Below are 23162 nucleotides of genomic sequence, written 5' to 3'. Positions count from 1 at the left end.
ATGTCTGTGCTTGAAACCTACAGGAGGCGTACCTGGCAGTGTGACGGAGAGCTGGGCGGACATGCAGGAGACGGAGCCGGCGTTAATGGAGACGGCGGGCTCCGCCAGGCGGAACATCTCGGAGCGAGGCAGCTGGGGGGACACGGGTAAGGAGTGGCACTGGCGCCCCGGCAGCTGCTGCCAGTAAAACGACGTCTCCTGCTGGGAGCCTCCGGGGCCGTGGCCGGGCGGCTGGTTGGTGAAGGCGCTCCCCGGCGGCGAGTGCAGGTCGAACACCAGCGAGAAGACAGACTTGCTGGGCACGTCGAAAAACTTGATCTTGCCGCCGCAGAGGTCCTCCCGGGCCGTGAAGGGGTTGACCTTGCAGGTGCGGGGGCTCCGCTGAGAGGCGGGCGGGTTGTAGTACGGGTCCTGGACGTTGATCTTCCTCCCCGGCTTGCAGGAGAAGATGTCCGACTGGCTGCGGCTGAGCCAGATGTTGCGCCTGGGCCGAGGCGATTTGGGAGGGATTTTATCGTTTTGGCAGCCGAGAGGATTCAGTCGCTTGAAGCCCTGGATTTTCTCACCTGGAATTAAAAAAAAACAACAACATTTTTTTTATCACTGCTTTAGATACAAAATGCAACAGGAATCATTGCAAGAAGCTTCAAAAAAGGAATTATTTACATTAAGCATTTTCTTAGATGTAGTCAAAGGGCGTTTATCAGATTTGGGACAATACCTGAAATTTATGAGAATTTGTAAAATGGATGAAGAAGAAATTACTTATTTTCTGATCTCGTCTTTATTGATGCACTAAAAAGTTAGAAAACTTGAGACCGTTTTCCTCTTCTGTAATATCTGCCATCTATCAATGCTTTAAACAGGGTGCTTGCTCTTTTTCCAAATTAAAATTCCAGACTTTTTCCAGACTTTTTTAAAACTGATATTTTTTTTCCCAAGACCTTAACTTTATGTACTTGTATACTTGTGTGCCTACTGCCTACTCATTGGTTGAGACTGTACAAACTGTTTATTAGAAATGTTAATTTTTATAGGCTAGTATTCAATGAACAAATGCATTATTCACAGTAAATTATGCTTTTACAGATGAAAACGTTGCAAAACATGAAAATCACAAGTACATGAATTTCACATCAAACAAGTGTTTGATTCCATTAGGCTAATACAGTACGTGACCAGTTAGTAAAATTATAATTTTATAGCCTACCTTCCTATTTCTCATTTCACAATGCCTTTGAGCATACTGTAAAATTCTACCACACATTTTTTTCCCATACTTTATTAAGACTTTCACACAAAATTCAAGACTTTTCAAGGTCTGGAAAACAGTGTTTCAAAATTCCATACTTATTAAGACTTTCAAGACTTGCGCAAGCACCCTGATTAAACAAATCTAAGTAATTAGAAAAGTGCTGCACGTTGTCCTGATAGTCCTTAGACTAGGGGTGGGTGATATAGACTTTAAATCTTATGAGTTTATCATTTTCTCAGACCAGCTCACCTGGCTGCTATGGTTACAGATGACTGATGAACGGAACAGGTACGTGTGGAGAGAAGCACCATATTTAGTGACCCCTGATCTCTTTCCATTATCCTGATGGCAGATTGTAAGGCATAATTTCCAACGTCTAAGAAGTCTTTTTTTAAGTAACCGTGTGCCCTACATACAGAAATGCTGCTCTTAGAGAACACAGATTCTTAAAAAGGCTTCTTCTTGACACCAGTTACATAAATAAGTGATGATTATGACTAAACTGCAATCAGTAACTGCATTTAATTGTATTTTTGAATTTATTGGCGCTCTCATGGAACCAACAGTGGAGAAAATGGTAAAAAAAAATGATATAAAGCTGACAATGCAGTCAGCTTCTGTGGATTGAAACAGCATTAAATTATTAATGCTGATAAGAAATTATTCACGACAACTATAAAAGCCTCAGGCCCGTATTATCAGTATCAAATGAAGCCAACTCTCTGACCCAACGCGAAGGCCAAAGTTATGTGACACGTTTTCTCTGGCGTGTAGAGCTGAGTTTCCCTCCTCATCCCGCTTCTGGTACCCATTAAAATAGGGCTGGACGATATGACCAAAACTTACATCACGATATATTTCTTAATTTCTGCCGATACGGTATAATCACGATATCGATATAAACAACATAAAAGCCTCAGAAAGACGGCAAAGAACAGCAGCAACAGAAGTCTGTTGAAACCGATGACAATTCTTTGCCATGTTTAAAAAAAACAAAACAAAAAAAACTCCTTCAACATAACATTTTAGAAACATTTGCTTTAAAAAAATAAAAACCCAGAACGTCAGTCGGTGACAAACGCTGTAATCCTAGACTGAGCCTACATGTTGCTCCACTTCAGACTCCAGGTTGTTGCGGTAACGTTGTTTTAAATAAAACCACCATGTTTCTGAGAAACCCTGAGCTGTGTCACAGATTTGTAAAACATTGACCATGTCAAAAGCTGAAGGTTGTTTTTCCACAACCCTCCATCCCGTCAAATTAGTAGGAAAGCATCCAACCTCATTTCTTTTCTCCTCAAGCCTCCCATTAGATTTTGGTTACTGCAAGGACAACTTTTGAGTAGTCGCCTTCATCTTCAAAGTAAGGTGGTTAAGAAAAACTTTATAAGAATTTATCCCAAAATGAGCACATTAACTGGAACCCTTACATTGCTAAACATAATTTTCCCCCTGGTAATGCTCAGATGTGGCTTAAATATTTAAATAACCCTAACCTTGCTGCCCTGCAGGTCCGCATTTGCATAAAATCGACGGTAAAAACCATGTTTTCTCCACATGTTCATTTGGTAAAACGTAACATGGCCACTAGATGGCAGCACATGTTTGTTCTTTAAAAGTCGCCCTAAGTTTTCTGAGCTAAAGTCCCGAGGTCCTGGGTTGGATGATTACTCAGATATTTTGACAGGGTTTGTTAAATGTAATTGTCTGAGAAAAGGTTGATTCATAGTAGCAACAGGTTTACAGAAACACTCTTTCGTGAGTTTTACTTAATTAATACACTTGACAGTCACAAAACTAACCACCAGCAAAAAAAAAAAAAAAAAATCAGTAACGGCCTCTGACAACAACAGCAAAAAAAAAAAAAAAAAATCAGTAACGGCCTCTGACAACAACATGCGAGCATTTTATTATGAAACGTAAATATCTCCAAGAATGAGAGATGCTGTCGTGAGAAATGCTGATGTTATCGGCCAAAGCAGGATGTAACAAGCAACACCTGAGCAGTGGGAACAGACGTGGGATCGCTGCCATGTTTGGCACAAAACAGGAGCTTCAGAAGGAATAATTCATCTGCCAACAGGCTCAGGTTTGCTGTTTTTCTGACATTCTGGGGTTCTAGCTGCAGGGAACCGAACACTGGGCTTAGAGGACACACGTTGCCCTGCATGGATCCAAAAAATCACAATAATAAACGATCTCTGACCAAACTTCTCCTTAAGTTTGAGAGGTTTAAGAAGAGATGAGATAGACCCAGATACCGACACAAAATAATTTCTGTTTCCTGTCCTGGATTAAAGCTTCCCGCTTTTTCACAGGAATTTACCAGCTTCTTCTTCTAAACAAATGACTTTAATTAACGGTGAGGCTGCAGCTTTGTGTAAGTGCCCTCACTGCCGTTACCTTTGGGCAGGGCTTTGTTCTCATTGTCCCCGCTGCTGGACTCGTTCTCCATCTCTGCAACTTTGAGCCGTGCGAGAATCTCCTCCAGCTGCCAGACGATATCTGGGAACGACGGACGGAGTTTGGGATCCATCTGAAGGGAAAACGGAGGCCATGAAATGACATTTTAAAGCTAGATGCATTTTTTTTTTTAGAAACTAATTTAAAAAAGAGAGGGAAAGATAAAATCTTACAACAAAGCACCACACATAATATAAAGTACATAGCTTTTTAAAAGATAAAAGATTGTTAAAAATGTTATCTTCATTTAGCAGCGTGTTTATTGGCACAATGAGGCTGTTTTACAGCTGCCTGCTCATTTCTATCATTTCAGAAGCACCTGCGCTGCACGAGGATCTTCCCGTTTTCAACTCCATCTCTCCATCCAGTGTGATTTTTCTGCTATTTGCACATAGGCCCCAAAAAAAAGTTTGTATTTTTGATCAGAGCGTCTTCTCCCACAGGGTTGCTGTGTCCCCTGCATAGCCTGCACCATGCTTTCAACGACAGCTTTCCACTTCCCAAACCTCATCAGGGTTTAGATTTGCTAGCAGCTGTCCTGCCAACTATTCCTCCACCTGAGCAGTGACTCTCTGCAGCTCCTCCAGCGTTACCACAAGGGGGGTTTAGGTAGCCCGCCACATCCTGGACTGTCTGCATGCATATAACATCTGGGATATTGATTTATATATCAACTCTGCTTTAAACGTCTCCCTGACCAGACAGCTGCGTCCCTTGGTCCCCGCGATGCTGCTTGTCCACTAATGTTTCAATAAAGAAGCCGTCAGACCTTAACAAGACAGCTGGATTTATAGGGAGACTAAATTTTACACTGGTTAGGATGAGATGTAGGAATAGGGTGAGTTCTGGTGGCAATTGGTTGCACTGGTTTATATTTAGGAGTGTCAGAATAAGGGGGCTGAACACTACTATTCAGATACAAAAAAAAAAGGTTAAAAATAAAACAACTGGACTTTTATTCTGAAGCTGAGGATGTTTCACCTTCAGCTTCAGAATAGAAGTCCAGTTGTTTTATTTTTTTTAACCTTTTTATGATTGATTGATTGATTGATCAACACACTTTTCAGATTCTAAATCCATGCATGCCACTCCTTCCATCCTCATAATAATGTGGTAATTTGATGCTGTCGCGTGACAAAACGTGAACAAGTTCAAGAGGTTTGAAGCATTTTGAAGCTTTAGATTTAGCCACCAACTTTCACCACGTTAGGGTTTTCCTCCCGCAGCCAAAAATAAAAAGCAAGAGATGAATCAAGCGAAGAGGTCACATTTCTGTTGTGATGCTTGGCCGGTTTAGAGAAAGACTCAAGTTTTAAGCCAGCGATCAATAATCATTCAGGGAGCTTGCTAAATGGCTCCAGGCATCTCCATCAGAGGTTGCTGCAGAGTAAAAAACCCTCTGATGCTTCCACAGAGACCCCATGCAGCTTAGGAGGGTTAGGTGGAAGGAGGGAGACACGTCACCAGGCTTGGGAGGAGGATGAGGGAGACAAAGATGATGAAGCAAGACAACAGAAAAGGATGAGAGGGGATAAAGGCGTCTGTATGGGATCAATTAGCAGGGCGCTCCAAAAACCTTAACGCTATTATCATCAGGAGATGTAATTAAACAAAGAGCAGAACAGACAAGAGGAAAAAAATGGGGCCCAGAGTTTCAGTGAAGTGTTGAGCATGAATGAAGAAATAAAAAAAAAAAAAAAAAATTATAATTCAGTCAAATGTATCCAAGTTAACCCTCTGAACATTTTTATACCAACTACTTGAACCGGACAAAACAAAGCGCCAGACTGCAGAGAACAAAAACCCTGCAGGTAGCCGGCTAAATCAGATTAAACAGATAATCAGATCGCCTTACACATCTTAACGAAGAAATAAAAGTTGCAAATTAAATTAAAAACAAATCCCTCACATTAAAAAAAAAAAAAACACATTTTCAGCCAGTATTCTGTCCCTTATTTTCACCCGTTAGGCAGCAGCTGCCGATTTGACACAGATCGACATTTTGGACGGCAGCAGGACGGAGGACTCACGTTGCAGCAGTTGAAGGCCAGCTGGAGGAAGTCGGGCGGACAGTCTCCAACCATGTGCTGGAACGTGTGATAGTCCAGGCCGAAGTTCTGGTCGGGAGGGGAGAGAGAGAGACAGAGAGGTTTGATGCATGACACATGGAAAACAAACAGGAAACCCCGTACAATAAAAGAGGGATGAAGACGGATCCAAACGGCCTTCATTAGATGTCTGACATAGTGCAACTCCACGGCCAAAGCCCGTCTGATGTCACACTAATCTCCCTGACTTCGTCCTGTCGTCTGCCAAGTTCCACTACGCTCTGCAGGCCACCAAACACTATTACCAACAACTTATTTATAAAATGGGATTTACCTCTAAGCCTGACTTAATGGTGCAACGAACACCAGGATGTAAAGGATGATCCCTTCTAGTAGTTAGCGTACTGACTGGGTTTCAGCATTAAACAAGGCGAACTGTAGCAAGAGGCTTGTCATTTCTTTCTATGAACAGCTTATATTTCATAAATTAGTTAAAATAATGTTGGAAAGCTGTAGCAAATGCATGCTGAATAACCTAATTTACACTTTGCACCAAAGCAGATTTACTTTTTTAATTATTTAAAACAGCCTTGGTTACTAAACAGATACCCCAGTGCAGGGTCAGTGTGCTACGAGCCACCTGGAAAAGGAGCAAATTTTAAACCGGACCTTTCGGCTGCTGTCACCTCATCTCGTTTCATGCATTTTGGTGCATCTAAAACCACATTATGAATGTTATTCATGATGTTTCCCCGTTCTGTAGTGCATGTTGGTATAAAGGCTGTTAAATTTCCAGGTACCTACTGCATAGTTAAATTTTAACTGTGATTTTTACTTGCTTTTTTTTACATACTTAATGAAAGTTCAAAGCTCTAAGGACAGTTTATGAGTGACCGATTGACAATGTAACTTTCTGCAGTGCTGTTTTTTTTCCTCCTCTCTCAACATCTATCACCATAGCAATGCAGAGGAGTGAACAGGTCATTCGAACAGTGTTTTAAACAGAAATGGTTCATGATTTATGGTCTTTTCTCTTCATTTTATTGATTTATGCTGTGCACAATAGTACATGTTGATGAAATCCAGGGTAAATTCTATTACCAAAGACCTTTACATGGGCAGAAAGAGTCCTACAATGTAAATTAGCACTTTTATTCGACCTGCTGCCCTTTAATTAGGTAAAAACACATTTGGCACAGTTTTGGCATATTTGGTCCTATTTGGTCCCACTAAACTCTTTGTGAAACAAATATGCTTCAGCTGATTCAGCCCAGCTTTGCTGCAGTTATAGACAAGAAGTGGATATACAAAGTCTGAGGCTTCTCCTATATTTTTTACAAGGGTTTTTATGCAGTTTTGCAGTGTTTGCAGTGGCTCAGAAAATTAGATTTTTTTATTTGTCTAATTGCCTATAAATCAGACATATGGAACATTTGTAATATTACTTAATATTGTCCAATAGTGTGATAGAGGTATTAGGCACCAGCACAAAGACAGTTAGTTTCCATTTCTTTGAAATTTAATTTACAAAGAATACCATAGATTTGTCAGTTTGGCAAACAACAAAATAATAATTTTCTCCCTAGAAGGTGATCCACCTGCATCTATTAGGTGTAAAGTAGTTATTTCCAAATTTTTCCTAACTTGGTAACAATATGACATCCAGATCATTTTCTACAGGTATATTTTTTGAGTTTTCCTATTTTCAGCTCCTGCCAGTTTGGTAATTTCCCAATTTTATCAAACAATTCTGGAAGTTGCAGCTAAAAGAAACACACAAAGAAATACTGCAATCAAATTGTGCAACAGTAACCTGTAGGAAAAAGTGCCTCAATTTATTTTAACTTGCATTCATCCATTGAGCTATGTGACTATTTAAATGTCAGAAATAACATTCTTTTCAGGTCAGTATTTGGCGGTTTAGCCGTAAACTGCATTGTTACTAGACTGGTTATTTATAAAGACTGGACTTAAAAGCAGAGAAAATGAGAGAGGAAGCCTTTAATATGTAATGAAAATTTAAAGAACAACTTGTCTTGAGAAGTATAGATCACAGCTGTGTTTAAAGGTTGTATGTAAATCTGGCTTTTTGGAGGCAAAATATCAAGAAATAGGGAGTGGAACCTTTGCACAGCACTATAAATTGCCATTTTCAAGTCCTTCTTTCAGAAACAAACCAAATATTTGCCTCAAACTAAGAGGATGGAGTATAACACACATGTACTCTATCATTCTTTTACTGATTTGTTTGAGATGTGTACCCTGCAAACATGTACACAGAGTATTATAAAGTCACGAGGTGGAAAAGAGGTCAAAAGGGGATGAGCCGTTACCTCTGTGCGAGGAAGGAAGTCGGGGTCGGCCTGGATCCGTGCAATGACTTCACAAAGGATTATACCGTAGGAGAAAACATCAGCCTGGAAGCACACAATGAGCTCATAAATACACAAATATACACATAATATTCAGCAGTTTTACATGTAACACTAAATAGCTGCAGTTGTGATCAGAAGTTCACATACACTCAGCATGGGAGTAAAGTCATCGTAATTTAGGGGTTAATTAACGCTCCTGGAGCTTAATATTACCCTGCTTTACCCATTCAACATGGTTCTTGTTTGGGATCATTGTTTTTTTTTCTGTTTAACCATCTCTAACCCCCAGTCGGTCATACTGAGCCTGGTTCTGGTTCTGCTGGAGGTTTTCCTTCCCGTTAATGGGGAGTTTTTTTTCCACTGTCACTTCATGCTTGCTCAGTATGAGGGATTGCTGCAAAGCCATGGACAATGCAGACGACTGTCCCTGTTGCTCTACGCTTCTCCAGGAGCAAATACTGCTTGTCAAGACTTTGATGCAATCAACTGTTTTCCATATATAGGAATTTTTGTTTTTTAAATTGAATTGAATTAAATGCAGAGACACGTTTCCCCTCTGAGAGCCTTTAAAGGGAATTTTTTGATGTTTCCTTCATCAATTTCTCGTGTCCTTCCCTTGCACCTTGAAGTTCTTGGTTTTTGCTGGTGCATTATTTAAACCTCGGCCTTTTGTAGAGATAATTTATAAAATACCCATAAATTCATAATAAAGTTTCTATTTTAGGGTAATTTGTCTCTTTAAATTATCCTTAGTGTCTACGTGTGCGCGTGTGTGTGTGTGTGTGTGTGTGGATTTGAGGTAAAGTTGTAGACTTTAGACAAAGTCCTCCTTACCCTATAATACCAAAAGCAATACACCAATGGCAATGAAGCTACCCAACTCAGGATGCAGCCTCCGCCATGCTCCCACCATGATGTTCCACCTTCTTAGTCTTTCTTTGTCTTGTCTGAGTGTAAAACCTTTTTTCAGAAGCTATTTAGCTCCTCCAGGTGGGCACCTCCTCAGGTGTTTGTTTTGGAGCAGCTGCTCCTTTCTTGGTCGTCACCTTTCTCAGTCCATGACGATATTAGGGTCGCTGCAGACGGCGACGCTGGTTTTCCACCAGTCTCATGCTCACGACAGGCTTGCATCTTGGGTAGTTCCTAAACTTCCTAAACCATTTTTCCTTTCATCTAAAGGGGAAACATCTTCTTCCAGACACTGGCAGAACGCCATCACATCTGGGCTTGACCTGATATACAGCTGTTTGAAATGATGACCGTGGAATCAGCAGCTGTTTAACCAGTGACTTGTGTAAATCTACGATTCTCGTCTTCACCGAGTTGCCAGTATTTCTGGGTTCTGTATCCAAATCCTCGTTATGCGATCACCTGCTGCGATCCGTCATGTTCAAAGCTAACAGGATTCTGTATTTGAAAACTTAAACATTCAAGAATCTTCACCACCACTCATTAAAATATTTAGCTAAATCTATTATGAATTGTACATTATGGAAAAATCCACAATAAATTAAAATGCGGCTCCAATTCTTGCTTTTAAAATTCAATAAATTGCTGACACAACATTTATATTCATGATGAGTATATATAAACATCTGCTAGGAACTGTGTTGTGCAATAATTGTTTTAAAGTAGATGCAAAAGGCAAATTCTGTCTGGATCAAGCTGATATCCGCCATAGCAGCCCTCTGTGAGCCAACAGAGATTTTCTTACCTTCTCATTATAAGGTTCATCTCTCAACACCTCAGGAGCCATCCAGAACGGGGAGCCGACCACTGCAAGCTTCTCTCCCTCGGCACTAAGCAGAACATTTGGACAAGATAAAAGCTTAATTTCTGCATCATTTAACTGGTGAGTGAAATAAACTGGCACAGAACATGAGCGTAAGCACGTTAGGAACTGGATGTTCTGTTTTCGTTTTGCTGGGAAGCAGCACTGTGTGAATTTGGCAGCACATTAATGTTTAAAACAAACCTCATTTCTAGCGCTAATGAGACCCAACTCTGCGAAAAGTTAACTTTTTGCTCCAGATCTAGGTTCAAACTGCGTTTAATTTAATCAGATGTGTCAAATTCACAGAGAAGTTCAAATAAGACCGATCTATAAACTGTATTTTTCTGACTATAAGGTGGACTTAAATCCTTAAATCTTCTCAAAAATTGGTGGTGCGCCTTATAATCCGGTGCATCTTATATAAGATTACCGTTGTGCTTACTGACTGATTTTATGTGGTACAATGCGGTCAAAAAATAAAATGTGTAAGTACGACTTTGGTTAGCAACGAAGCCGCTCCAGTGAATGAACATTAGGAGCATTACAGTACACTGTGTCACTACCTGATAGGACCCCTGAGCTGTCTACAAGACTGCCTGACTGTAATGTCTAAACTAGAAGTGCATTCATGTAAAGGCCCCCACATACTCGGATGTAGTTCACTCCGCGGAGATCCGCGCGTACAGGTACGTGTCACACTATAAACTTCTCGGAGGCAAGAGGTCTTTACATCAAACAGTTTTTTTTGTGACACTGAGGTTGATACACTGAGCTGCTCCAAGCAGGCGGTCTCCAGGACGCAGCATCACAGTTCCTCTCTGTTCTCACTGACAGGTGGGAGCTGCTGGAAAAGAAACGCTTTAGGTGCTCAGCTAGCTAATCACTCATTTTAACATCCGTTCTGTCACTTAGTCTCATTGGCGGAAAGTCTGGGAATTGTAGGAATTTGTCACAAGAAACGTAGACAACAGTACATTGGACTATCAAGGTAAAACGTCCACAGAGAGTCAGGGCAGAGTCCACCAAGTTCACAGTATGCACACAGTACGCCGAGTATGTAGAAGCCTTTAGGCAGCCAGTTCCTGGATTACGCGCTAGCAACAATAAACCTAGTAAGTTAATTCAATATGAAAGTTTATTTTGGCCTTAAGTTAGAAACAAGGCAGTGTAGTCCAACTACTTTGTCCTCCTGACAGACGGATAGAGAGCTGTGGAGCACTTTGGAAGAATATTTAGTCCGCCTTATATGTGGACAAAGATGCATAAAGACACGCTAATTCACTGTGCGCCTTATATACTGAGCAGCTTTGTTGCTAGCCAAAGTCGTACTTACACATTTTAACAGATATTTGAGCTCGTTGCACCACATAAAACTGGTCAGTAAGCACAACTTTTATCATATATAAAGGTTCACCGGATTATAAAGTGCACCATCAATTTTTGAGAAGATTTAAGGATTTTAAGTGTGACTTATAGTCCGATCAATAATACAGTGATAGATGCTAATAATTTTGCTGAGCTAGCCATTCCTGGGAAGGTTCACCCCTGTTCTCTGTTTTTTTCTGTGGAAAATTATTTAATTTTAGGGTTTGCTGGAGTCCCAAAGCCTCAGAAATGGCTCCACAACTCTTTACAGGTTCATAGATCTCAATGGCTTTGCTCCACATCTGTTGGATTTCTTTAGAATGGGGCTTAAAATGTTGCTTAATGAGATATTTTAGCCCTACTTCCTGTTGTCAGACAGGTTCTGTTAAAGCGATTTATTGATCAGGCAGTAATCAGACCTGGGCGTGGCAAAAAGCTTTGGTTCAACACAGTTAATCCTGAATTCACGAGGGAGCAATTAGATGTTCACATAGGGCCAGGTTAGTGTGGATAGCTTTTTTATAATAAACGAGACAATCATTTAACAGTTTTTGTAATTTATCAAGTTTTTTTTTTGTTTAATACATTTCGTTTGATCATCTGAAATATATAAATGCGGCAAAAAAGACATTATGTAATCTGCGTGGTCACATTCATTAACACTTATAGACAATCAGAGGAATTATTTTAGGTTTTCGTTTACGACTGTGTGTTCCCAAAATCCTTTTAGAGAACAGAAAGCAGACTCTTCTTTCTGCTACATGCAGGATTAGAAAGAAAAAACCCCTGGGCTGATAGGATCCTCCTGCTTTAAAAAAAAACACTTGAGGCAGAGAATCCGAGCTGTAGAGGCGGCTTTCAGTGACCTATGTGCTAATAAATAACCCTGGCATGAGGAGGAGGAAGAGGAGTAACTAAGCTCAGCTTGCTGTAGGAATGAAGAGCTGAGATCAACAAAAAAAAGTTGATAAAAGAAATAAAATTCATATTATGTGACATGTTTTCTGTGAGCGTCATTTATTATGAATAGATTTGATATTTAGCCAGAAGGTGGAAGATGAAGACCAGAAAAAGCCTCATTACTTTGCAGACCAACATCAAAACAGACACAATAAGGAGATAAAACAGAAGTTCAGGTTGAGTCACCTGGTTTATATTCAGTTTCCTTTTCTAATTGATTTCCAGGCAAAGAAGGAAATTGCTATGACTGAACCTTAATCTATGACTAACTCTACGTTGGGGGACTGGTGTGGGAGGGGGGGGGGGGGGGGGAAGCAGCACAGAGCAGAAAACAAGCAGCCAGCATGTTTTCAGGGCATTTCATCTTCTACTTTTGTTTTAAAATTATTTTTATTCTTATAAATCCTCCCTGGTGTTTCAATAATCAGTTCGACTCTTCTTACAGTTTGGACGGGATCTTCTCCGCCAGGCCGAAGTCTCCCACCACCGCTGTGTAGCCGTTGTCTTCGCATTTGATTAAGCAGTTCTGTGAACAAAGAAACCCCCAGAAACACAGAACGTTACTTGAGGAAGTTGTGACAAATAGTGCTTAAAATAAATTAAAAAAAAATTGCTTCCTATTCAGAGTAATTTCCTCCTCTTCAGTTTGTTGTAAACACTCAACCCGCTCACTGGAAACCTTAACCTGCAGAGCGGCGTGTGCATGAACGACGTCTGGATCATCTCATCCGCTTAGCTGAGCTGCTAATTAATGTTCCACGGACTACAGATCATTAATACCTGTTGTTCTATAGCTGACTTTGTTATGCTAAATTTATCCAATGCATAACTCAAATCCCATCATGCCTCCTTCCTAAACCCAGTCATTTGTGTTTATGTCAAATACCGTCGGCTTCTCTGAAAACTACAGTATCATTTCTACATCCTCGCTGGGGAAGTTAAAGTCCAGCAACTTTAAACGATTTGAGGAAGTATGACGTTCCAGGCAGAGAAAACACCATTTAACCCCTAAACAGCCCTGTTGTCCTTTAATGCTAAAAAGGGCTTCAGATTAGTTCAGAAAACTAAAACAACGACACAGCCACTGTTGTTTACATTAATGAGCTGTTCTAAAAATAACTATTAGACTATATTAGACTGTTATAACTATTTAAAAGAAGGGCTGGATAATATAAGGCAAAATGCAGAATATAATGTCATTATTTGCAGAATACCATCTAAAATGAGAGCAGATGTACCTTGTAATTATTAAAACCGGCTTTAACAGTAAAAACTTTGCCTTATAGCTATTTCTGATTTTTATAAAGACAAATTGGGAATTTCTTTATCGTATTACTTCAATCAGTTGAGTGCCTTAGTTTTAATATGTAGGCTATGAACTATCTTTCTGCTAAAGTAATCTATTTCCCTTGTAAAAACCTTGTATAAGCTTTTTTTTTCTAAAATAGTTCATTTTAATTATTTTGGGCCTTCAGTTTCAACCAAAAGTCTCTATACTGCGTAGATTTGTAAAACCTTCTTTGCACCTCCTAACAAGTTTTATTTTGTGGCGACAAGGAGAAAATGGTTCCCTAGAGGAAAAAAACTGTGGTGTAAGTTTTTAACCATTTTACATTTATTTAGGGTTTTATTTTGGAGGCAGCTTCTGTTAGTTTTCTTTCCTTTTTCTTTCTCATACTGCTTCCTGAAAGACTCATACTTCAGAGGGAAGTGGGGCGAACGAAGAATTCAAGAGTTGCATCAAAAGGCGAGTTTTCCAGCACTCCTGCCAATATAAACTTAATGAACATTCGGTTCTAGAGTCGTTTCCTGCTGGGGATGCGACAAACATGTCTTAATGCCTATTTGTTCTGAGTAAAATAATGAACAGGGCTGCGTGTCGGGACGGTTGTTGGCACTACAGCCTCGTAGCGAGAAGATTCTGGGTTCAAACCCCAGTTGATTGGACTCTTGAGGTATCTCTAGATACTCTGGTTGTTTGTCCTGAGTGTTTCTGTGCTGCCCTGTGACGGAGGGGCGACCTGTCCAATGACCGCTAAAGATAGGCAACCCCGCCCCCGCAGCCCCGCCCAGGATAGCTAGCTATAAACAAATGATGGATGGATGAAACATGACGAGCTACACTGTTGTTCTTGTAGCCAGGGTGCTGTTTTTCCTCTGGTCCTCGATCACATCTTCGCTTTCGACTCCTTTTAATGACCAATTAGCCTCAGCTCACCTTGGAGGTGAGGTCCCGGTGGAATATGCCTTTGGAGTGCAAGTAGGCCACACCGCTGGCGATATCGCAGGCTAGTTTCACCCTGGCGGGCCAGCTAAGGTGCTTGTTGCTGTCTAGAAGCTGCTCCAGGTTTCCTCCATTGATGTACTAAAGACAGACAGAAGGAAGGAACACATTTCAAACATGTGAAGCTGTGAGCAAACGCAGATACACAAAAATGCACAAAGCACTGCATAACATTCCCAGAACTGTACAGAAGTGCTGAAAGAAAAACAACCTTGGTTCACAGCGTCCCAGAAATCGTATCTGCAGCAATTCCAACATGAGTTAAAAATGTTCACCTTTAAGAGCCGTAAAACTGATACCTCACTGTTAGAGCTGCACAATGTATCGAATTACAGTCAAAGGACTGGTGGGAGGCGAGGTTTGCCAGGATATTATGTTTTAATTATCAGGAACCTGCTTATCGATAAAGTCTCTGACCAGCTTGATGGACTCTAACCGCCTTTAATGCTCAAACCTGATGCATATCCTTACTGTCTGAATCGCTAAAGTTCAAAGAGGGTGGCACAGAAAGAAAAGTGCCTGAATAATGAGTGTTAATTGTCATTTTAAGCAACAGTATCACAGTTATTTCCCCGATACTGTGCAGCTCCGCGTGCATTTGAGCCAAGAACTGCAGGCCTCCCCTGACTTAAAACTGAGGCCTATTATAGCGTGTATTTAAATATACAGAGCAAGAGAAACTGCACTGAGGTAATAACAGAACACATTTCTCCAAGCAACTGATTCCCACGGGGGGGGCAGACGACTAAACCGCTGGCTCTTTTGACCAGAAACGACATGTGCTCTTGATGTTTTTGCCCGAGCGTTGACAAAATCTGCGTTAAAAAAATATCAGGCAACAGCATGCCACAATGCTGGCAGAACAAGTGGTTTCTCGTATATGATTATGGACTGTCTGACCAAATATAGACCGAAGAATGAAAAACCAAGAGACCCATTAAACTGCAGTGGGTTTAGAGAAAGAAGAAAAAAAATGAGGGTTTGTCGCTTTGTCAGCTTTGATCCTCGGGAACTGGCCTGACCTTCCCGCTGGCATGCAAACACCCTAATCCCATGTCACATATCATGCGCAGCAGTAGTTAACTTGAAGAGAGCTGGCATGAAGCAAAGAGATGGTCTGGTTGAGCTGTGGTTTCTGACTGACAGGCACACAATTAGAGCAAAGGGTGGCGCTGGGAGGAGACCTCTCTACAGTCGGCTTCGTGTTGGTTTCACTGCTTCTCTAGAACAAAGTTTGAACGTTTCTCCACGGTTGATTCTTTTACAGCTGAACGCAGATTCACCGTTTTAACACTACAGCGTCTTCACTGCAAAAACGGATCTAAAAATAAGTAAAATCTTCTTAAAATTAGTGTATTTATCCTTGATTTGAGCAGGTAAATAAGATTATCTGCCAATGGAATGAGTATTTTGACCCCTAAAATAAGATAATTAGATATACTGCACTTGAAATATGATGATTGAGATGAATTGTTCCTATTTTAAGTGCAAAAATCTTATTCCATTGGCAAATCATCTTATTTACCTGCTCAAATCAAGGACAAATACACAGATTTTAAGAACATTTTACTTATTTCTAGTTCTGTTTTTGCAGTGTTCTCACCGCCTGACATCAAATCTGACAAAATGCTTCCTGTTTTATGTCAGTTATGTTATGGAGAGAAATTTAGTTCGAACATTGTCATAGAAAGTGTTTCAAAAATGAAAAAACTAAAATATTTATTTATTCATTTAAAATTTTACAATTTGAGTTTTATGAATCGTTTTCTTTCTCTTTTGGGGGCGGGGCTTCCTCAAAGGGCGGGGCTTCCTCTGAAAGAGGCAATGTAAAGCATTTCAATGGAAATTTCCGGCCTTCTAAATCAATCTAAATGTAACAACAGCACCCCCTGCTGTTTGGTCTGTACCTCCGGACAAAAGTATGATGAATACTAATAATAAACTCCTAAAATAAAGAGCAAAACTTAATGTAACTGAAGTTTGCCCTTTAATATAAATGGCTTATTAATCTTTTTTTGCCATATGAGGTTCATGGCTAGTTAGAAGTTGACTGCGAGTCAGGCTAAAAGCCATTTATATTGTTTTGTTGATATTGTTAAAAAAGGTGTGGCAATGTGGCATTTTGAAAAGAATACATTTCATTAAAACTCTGAGTCCAAAAAAAGAAAAGAAAACAAGCTCCAAAAATATATCTTATTATTCTGTCATTTAGGAAAAATGTGTTAATCTGGTTTAACGGCAGAAAAAAAATATTGGTTTATCATTTCATGTCAGACAGCAAGAGAAAGAAATGACTGTGTGTCATTTTATACAGTGTAAATTCTGATATATATGGGTTGCTTTAAGTCCTGTTTACTATATTATACTTTACTTAATGAGTGGCTTCAAAGCTGGTGAAACATTTAATACAATTCACTTCCATCTTCATCTGAATTTGACTGGAAATAACTATACAAACTGATTGAAAATTAATGGTGTTTTTCAATAGGTGATTATTTAAATCTAAACTGGTCCAACTTCCTTTTCTCTATGACCACCTAGAAAGACGGCATTAGTGCAAACTGAGGCAGGTCAGACATGCAAATGTCGAGGTTTTACAAAAGAGTGCACCTGCTGGGTCAAATAAAAACGGAAGTAAGGTTGCGCTCAAAAAGCCTCTTATCCAGCGATGGCATTTTTTTTTTCCTGGAATCTACTTTCTCCTGTTTCCCAGAGTTGCTGATGTACGGCAGAAATCACTCAGCTCAGCTCGGCTTGGAGCTGAATGAAGAACCCCTGCACCTCGACGTAGGAGGAATAGCGCTGAGGGACAAGAAACATATGCCGGGTCATAAATGTGGAGGTAGTTTCTCTCAGATGTACAGTCTGGGACTCAGGCTAGGGTTAGACTCGAACAAAGAGCGCTTGTTTGCTTTGCAGAGCATCTTAAAGCAGCATAATCCCTGCAGAGGTCACGACTCACCATTAGGCCTGAATGTGACCGCAGTAGCAGGACGCATTTAAGTGATGCTCGGCATAATCAGAAAAAAGAGTCCTCTCCCATCAGATCGTTTGCAGATAATCATCATGTCTGAATGTTAATCATTATTATTTTAACAGGAAGGTAAAGAGATGAAACATAGCCTTAAAAGTCATTCCGTCTTTACTGTAGCGTGGACTTTGGCCGCTCCTGGGTTAAAGGTTTACTGTGACTGTAAGCAACTTCCTCGCCGTTGCGTGTTTTTACCAGGATGTGGTTTTTATCCGTCTGTGTCAGAGTTAATGAGTTTTCCAAGGTAACCTCGGGGGCCCTGCTGTAACTTTATTCCAATTTTCCTCCGTACAGAGTCATAGAGGGGCCAGGTAACAAAATCGCCAGGAGCCTGCTACCGACATGACACAACCGGATCGGTTTACCCTGCAGAAGGAAAAACAAGACCTACCACGGTGTCTGAGCATGCATATTCAGATGTGTGCCTCACAATGGGCTCATTTACATCACAACTGCAGCGTCCCTGCGTGTTTGCATATGTGTAAACTTGGTAAGACGTATTCTGGTACGCAGCTGCAGAAAGCCGGCATCTTTCTCTCCCCCCCCGCGGCTACAATAGGCACATTGAAACTGCAGCACAAGAGTGTGGTTAAGTCAGAGAGCATCTCATACATGACGCCTTCCTCTGAGGTAGCCGCATTAATCGTTAGCTTGAAGCTACTTGCATCAAATGTATTAAGCCTCACATGTTTTCCACATCTTGTCAAGTTACAAACCCCGATGCACACAGCAGCACGTGACTGTAACATGGACGGAAAATGGTGGACGGGGAATCTAAATGGCTTCAGAAGTCGAGCTCTTCTGCGAAAGCCTCAGAGATTTGTCCAATAACAGGAGAGAATGACATGGCCGTCTATCTACGCTGACAGGCTGGGCTAAAAGAGCTCCAGGTTTAAACCAGGATTTCACGACAGAAGTGTACCTGCACACGCTGCCTATCAATTTTATAAAACTGCAAGGCCCAAGCAAAGGGAGCAGCAAGGAAGTCTGAAAGCACGTCCGTTTTTACAAGCATTTGCACGACCGAATTTAAACAGAAGTTCCCAAGATTTGTAAACACGTCTGAAATGTACACCCACGCAGTCAAACTTTCTATTTATATGTTTATTCGGAAAGCTCTTCTTCTGTTACCAATCGATAAATACGTGATGACTTATAAGATCTATAGGGAAATCCACTGTTTGAATGCCACAGGCCTCGGGGGAGTGTCTAAAAGTCCTAGGGACGTTGTTCAGGTCTAAAAGAGATTTAACTTGTGCAAAGAAATGTCCACGTCTTTAATCTGAGAAGCAGCCGGGAGCCCCACAGTAACTCTGGAGCTGCAGGAAATTATAGGTCAGGTGGGAGAATCTCCATCAGGAAAAACTTTTAGTTGAATACAACACAAATTTGCTTCTCAGAGTTGCAAGAAGAAAATAAATTGTTGTAAGAAAGACAAAAGTTTTGATTGTAGTTCGGCTCAAGTCATGCAGGAGACACCAAAAGCAGAAAAGAACTTGACTCCTTGGGTCAAATGTGTCTTAAATGTGACATTTTGGTCCACATGCAAAGGTTACAAGTGGAGCCGCACATGACCCTGAACGCACCACGCAATGTGCAAAACACGGTGGTGGCAGCATCATGATGTGGGGCTGCTTCTGGGCAGCAGAGACAGGGACGCTGGTCAGAGTTGATGGGAAAATGGACGTAGGCTGATTGTGGATCTGACATTACAAAACGTAAAAAAAAAAGAACTTTACGTGTTTAGTACACATGTTGGCACATGTTGACATATCGGCTATCAACAGGTATAAGAAATCCACGATCAACACTACTTCAGATCATCATTGAATTAAACTTTAAAAAATTGCAAAATAGTTTAAGGAAACTGTAGTAAGCGACCTGGATTTTGTTTTAGAATCTAATTGGTTTATTGATCACCTGACATGTAAAACAATTTCATTTATCTTTGCATGATTTTTTTTTTTTTTTTACTTCCATCCAAACTAATTTTGAATAATAATTGAAATGAAGGAGCAAAGATTCAGATCATTAAGGACTTTGTAATATAATAATTGTAATATAATAAACAAACATGCCCACCAACTTCAGCATCACTTTCTGAGGCTTAACTTTTCTGACAATCACTGCAAATTAATTTTGATCCTAATAACCAGAATTACATATGTACACGTATCCAAGCACATGTATTTCATCCAATTCTTTCTTCACACATACAGACAAAGCAAGACGGCGTTTAAATTGTGCGACATGAAACCCGTGGCATTAAATTTGACCTCTCAGACACAAACACACTAAAGGGGCATTTGGTTCTTTTGGTCTCCCACAATTACAGGCTTTTGTGCCAGTGTGCGTTACTCTTCGGTGACACGAACGTTCCCCTAATAATAGGAGGAACACAAACTCCACGACTAGAGGATGCACCCTGACCGCCTTTCATTAGCCGACACAACTTGATCAGAGGTTTCATCTCTTTGCTGCGGAGGGTTTGACGTGAACCCGCCTGGGCGCGCTTTTCCTCTTACCTCTGTCAGAGCGTGAAGCTGGCCTTCGTGGACGCATACTCCCTTAAACCTGAAAAGACATGAACAGAAATGTGTTGATTTATGTCACACGAGACTCTCAGCAGAAGAATGACGTTGTGTGGAATATGTAAATGGCGTCACCGGGCGAGACTGGACAGGTGATAGCTGCAGGACAGTCTGCTAAAAGTGGGATAATAACAGCCCGACTGCCTCACCTACATTCCTCCCATTTCTACCGCTGCCTTGCCCATCAATTCCCAAACCTAATAAATCCAACCAGCCACTTAAGCGTTTTTCTTTATTACTTTAAACACTCAAAGTAGGGAGTAAATCTGCTTTTTGGAGCTGAATGCCTCAATCCAAACAAAGGCCACGCACTTCTACAAACTGCGTGCATCTGGAGGGAAACACACTTTGTTCATGAGCTGCTTTAAGGGCCTCATAACGCTCCAGGCAACGAAAAGGTCACATTTCTAGGTCCTTGCTGGATTTTTTTTTTAGCAAACAATGACTCCATAGTGTGTGTGTGTTTGCTCACACAGAGACAAACATACAAGGCGTGCTCAACAAAGATTACGTTGTACAAGACGTGGGGATATGAGGCGCTTGCACACAGAAGAATATTTATGCTTATATCTGCATGCTTGGTCCACACAGCCTCCCACCCAGAAGCAGCGCTGGAAAGAAAACAACAACAAACATGTCCTGAGACTGTCAGTCACACAGTGTGTTGTTGTTTTTTTTTACCCGTTTGCTCAGTTCAACATGTACAGTAACTGCAGACTGAGAGATGTAAAGATTTAAAAAGGTGGAAACAATTAAAAATAAAAAAGCATTTTTAGGATGTTTGGAGCATCTTAATCAGAGGTAACGTCAACAGGCTGGGTCCTAACTCAAGATTATGCTGCACTACAAAAAGGGAACTAAAAGTAAGTCAAATTTTCTTGAAATTAATGTATTTTTCCCTGATTTAAGCAGGTAAATAGGACTATTTGCCAATGGAATGAGTATTTTTACCTCTACAATAAGATAATTAGATATACTGCAATTGAAATAAGATGATAGAGATGAAATGCTCCCATTTAAAGTGTAGAAATCTTATTCCATTGGCAAATAGTCTTATTTACCTGCATAAATCATGGAAAAATACATTATTTCAAGGAAATTTTACTTACTTTTAGTTCCATTTTTGCAGTGTGCTTTCTACATTCTCTTGGGTTAAATCCATCTTACATGGTTCTGGCCAGAAGTTTACATACACCAATACACACATCACTAGCTTGAATGTCGCTTTTATTTAACTTTAAATTATGCTTCTTTTTTTAAAAGGGTGGATTTGTAGTAAAACATGCAAATTCCATGTTTTTGTAAAAATGAGAACCGACTTCACGAATTTGAATTTATTGCGGATCTTTAATAATCTACAAATTGCCCAAAATCATACATATACAGGACTGTCTCAGAAAATTAGAATATTGTGATAAAGTTCTTTTCTGTAATGCAATTAAAAAACATGAAATGTCATACATTCTGGATTCATTACAAATCAACTGAAATATCGCAAGCCTTTTATTGTTTTAATATCGCTGATTATGGCGTACAGCTGAAGAAAACTCAAAAATCCTATCTCAAAATATTAGAATATTGTGAAAAAGTATACTAGTAGGCTATTCAACTAATCACTTGAATCGTCTAATTAACTCGAAACACTGCAGGGTTTCCTGAGCCTTGAAAAACACTCATCTTGGTTCAGTAAACTAAATCACAAGTATGGTAGTGGTTAAGAGACGACATAAGATTCTCACAGTAACTGGTGTACTGGCCATGGCATTACTGTCCTTGATTGGCCTGCCAATTCCCCTGACCTGAACCCCATCGAGAATTTGTGGGGTATTGTGAAGAAGAAGCTGAAAGACACCAGAGCCAACAATGCAAATGAGCTAAAGGCCGCTATTGAAGCATCCTGGGCATCCATAACACCTCAGCAATGCCACAGGCTGATTGCCTCCATGCCATGCCGCATTGATGCAGTAATCTGTGCAAAATGATTCCCAACCAAGTACTGAGTGCATTAATGAACATTTTCAAATGTTTGATTTTGTTTTGCTGTTATAAATTTTTTTTTACTTGGTCTGAGGAAATATTCTAATATTTTGAGATAGGATTTTTGAGTTTTCTTCAGCTGTTCGCCATAATCAGCGATATTAAAAAAATAAAAGGCTTGCGATATTTCAGTTGATTTGTAATGAATCCAGAATGTATGACATTTCATGTTTTTTAATTGCATTACAGAAAATAAAGAACTTTATCACAATATTCTAATTTTCTGAGACAGTCCTGTTAGTATATATGGCAGAAATCTCTTACGGTTTTCGTAGCCGTCTACAAAGTTAAGTCCTGCCAGGAAGCATGAAACTTCTCAGTAGAAACGGTTGTTTTCCAGTCAAAGACCAAACTTTGCACATTTAAATGCAGGTAATGTCAGAGCTAGTCCAGAGTCAGCCTGTTTTATCAAACCCAAAAAGCAGTCCTGATTAGTTTGGGATTAATGGAAACCCAAGAAAGTCCTAATTCCGACAATCTAGCTGTTGATGTGACAGGAAGGTGAAGGTGGTTCTCCTCCATTACTCGATCCACCTTGTGCAATGCACCAGTACCATTGCCACCGTGCTCCATTCATTACTTTCATTAAAGGAGAATTGCTCAATCTTTGCCTTGTCTGAATACAACTTTTCTCCAGGAGTCGTTTGGTTTCTCCAAGTGAGCAGCAGTGAGTTTCAAAAGCAGAAACGGTCGGCGTTTCAGCCGTCCCATTAATGACAGGATTGAGTGGCTAGTGGCTTCTGGTTGTTCCACAACGTCCCATTAAAATTTCCCCATCATCTGAGGGTGACCGTTCGGGTCAGATGTTTGACACGATTGGGTTTTCCAACGGGACAATGTTCCCAAACACACATCAAAACTATGTTGAGAGCGCACGGAGCAGGCTGACAACCCCGGAAGCTTTTTGGCTCGGCGGACAGAAAAATGTAGGGCAAGTGATTATTTTCCCTTTGAGGTTTTGATCAGAAATTCAATATCA

General features: G+C 40.4%; 1 protein-coding gene across 1 annotated transcript in view; it reads right to left on the bottom strand.

The window, feature by feature from the left end:
* tesk2 (testis associated actin remodelling kinase 2) overlaps positions 1-23162 on the bottom strand; it is a 47371-nt gene that overhangs the window by 4924 nt on the left and 19285 nt on the right. The window contains exons 5-12 of the mRNA XM_012851330.3: positions 20081-20129; positions 14459-14605; positions 12684-12766; positions 9856-9940; positions 8100-8183; positions 5749-5835; positions 3659-3791; positions 33-566 (exon numbers count right to left, since the gene is read on the bottom strand). Of these exons, the coding sequence (XP_012706784.2) occupies positions 33-566; positions 3659-3791; positions 5749-5835; positions 8100-8183; positions 9856-9940; positions 12684-12766; positions 14459-14605; positions 20081-20129 (1202 nt within the window). The remainder of the gene's footprint in view (positions 1-32; positions 567-3658; positions 3792-5748; positions 5836-8099; positions 8184-9855; positions 9941-12683; positions 12767-14458; positions 14606-20080; positions 20130-23162) is intronic.

Source organism: Fundulus heteroclitus, chromosome 6 (genome assembly GCF_011125445.2).
Source record: "Fundulus heteroclitus isolate FHET01 chromosome 6, MU-UCD_Fhet_4.1, whole genome shotgun sequence".
Lineage (NCBI taxonomy): Eukaryota > Metazoa > Chordata > Actinopteri > Cyprinodontiformes > Fundulidae > Fundulus > Fundulus heteroclitus.
This window is presented reverse-complemented; position numbering and strand designations above follow the sequence as displayed.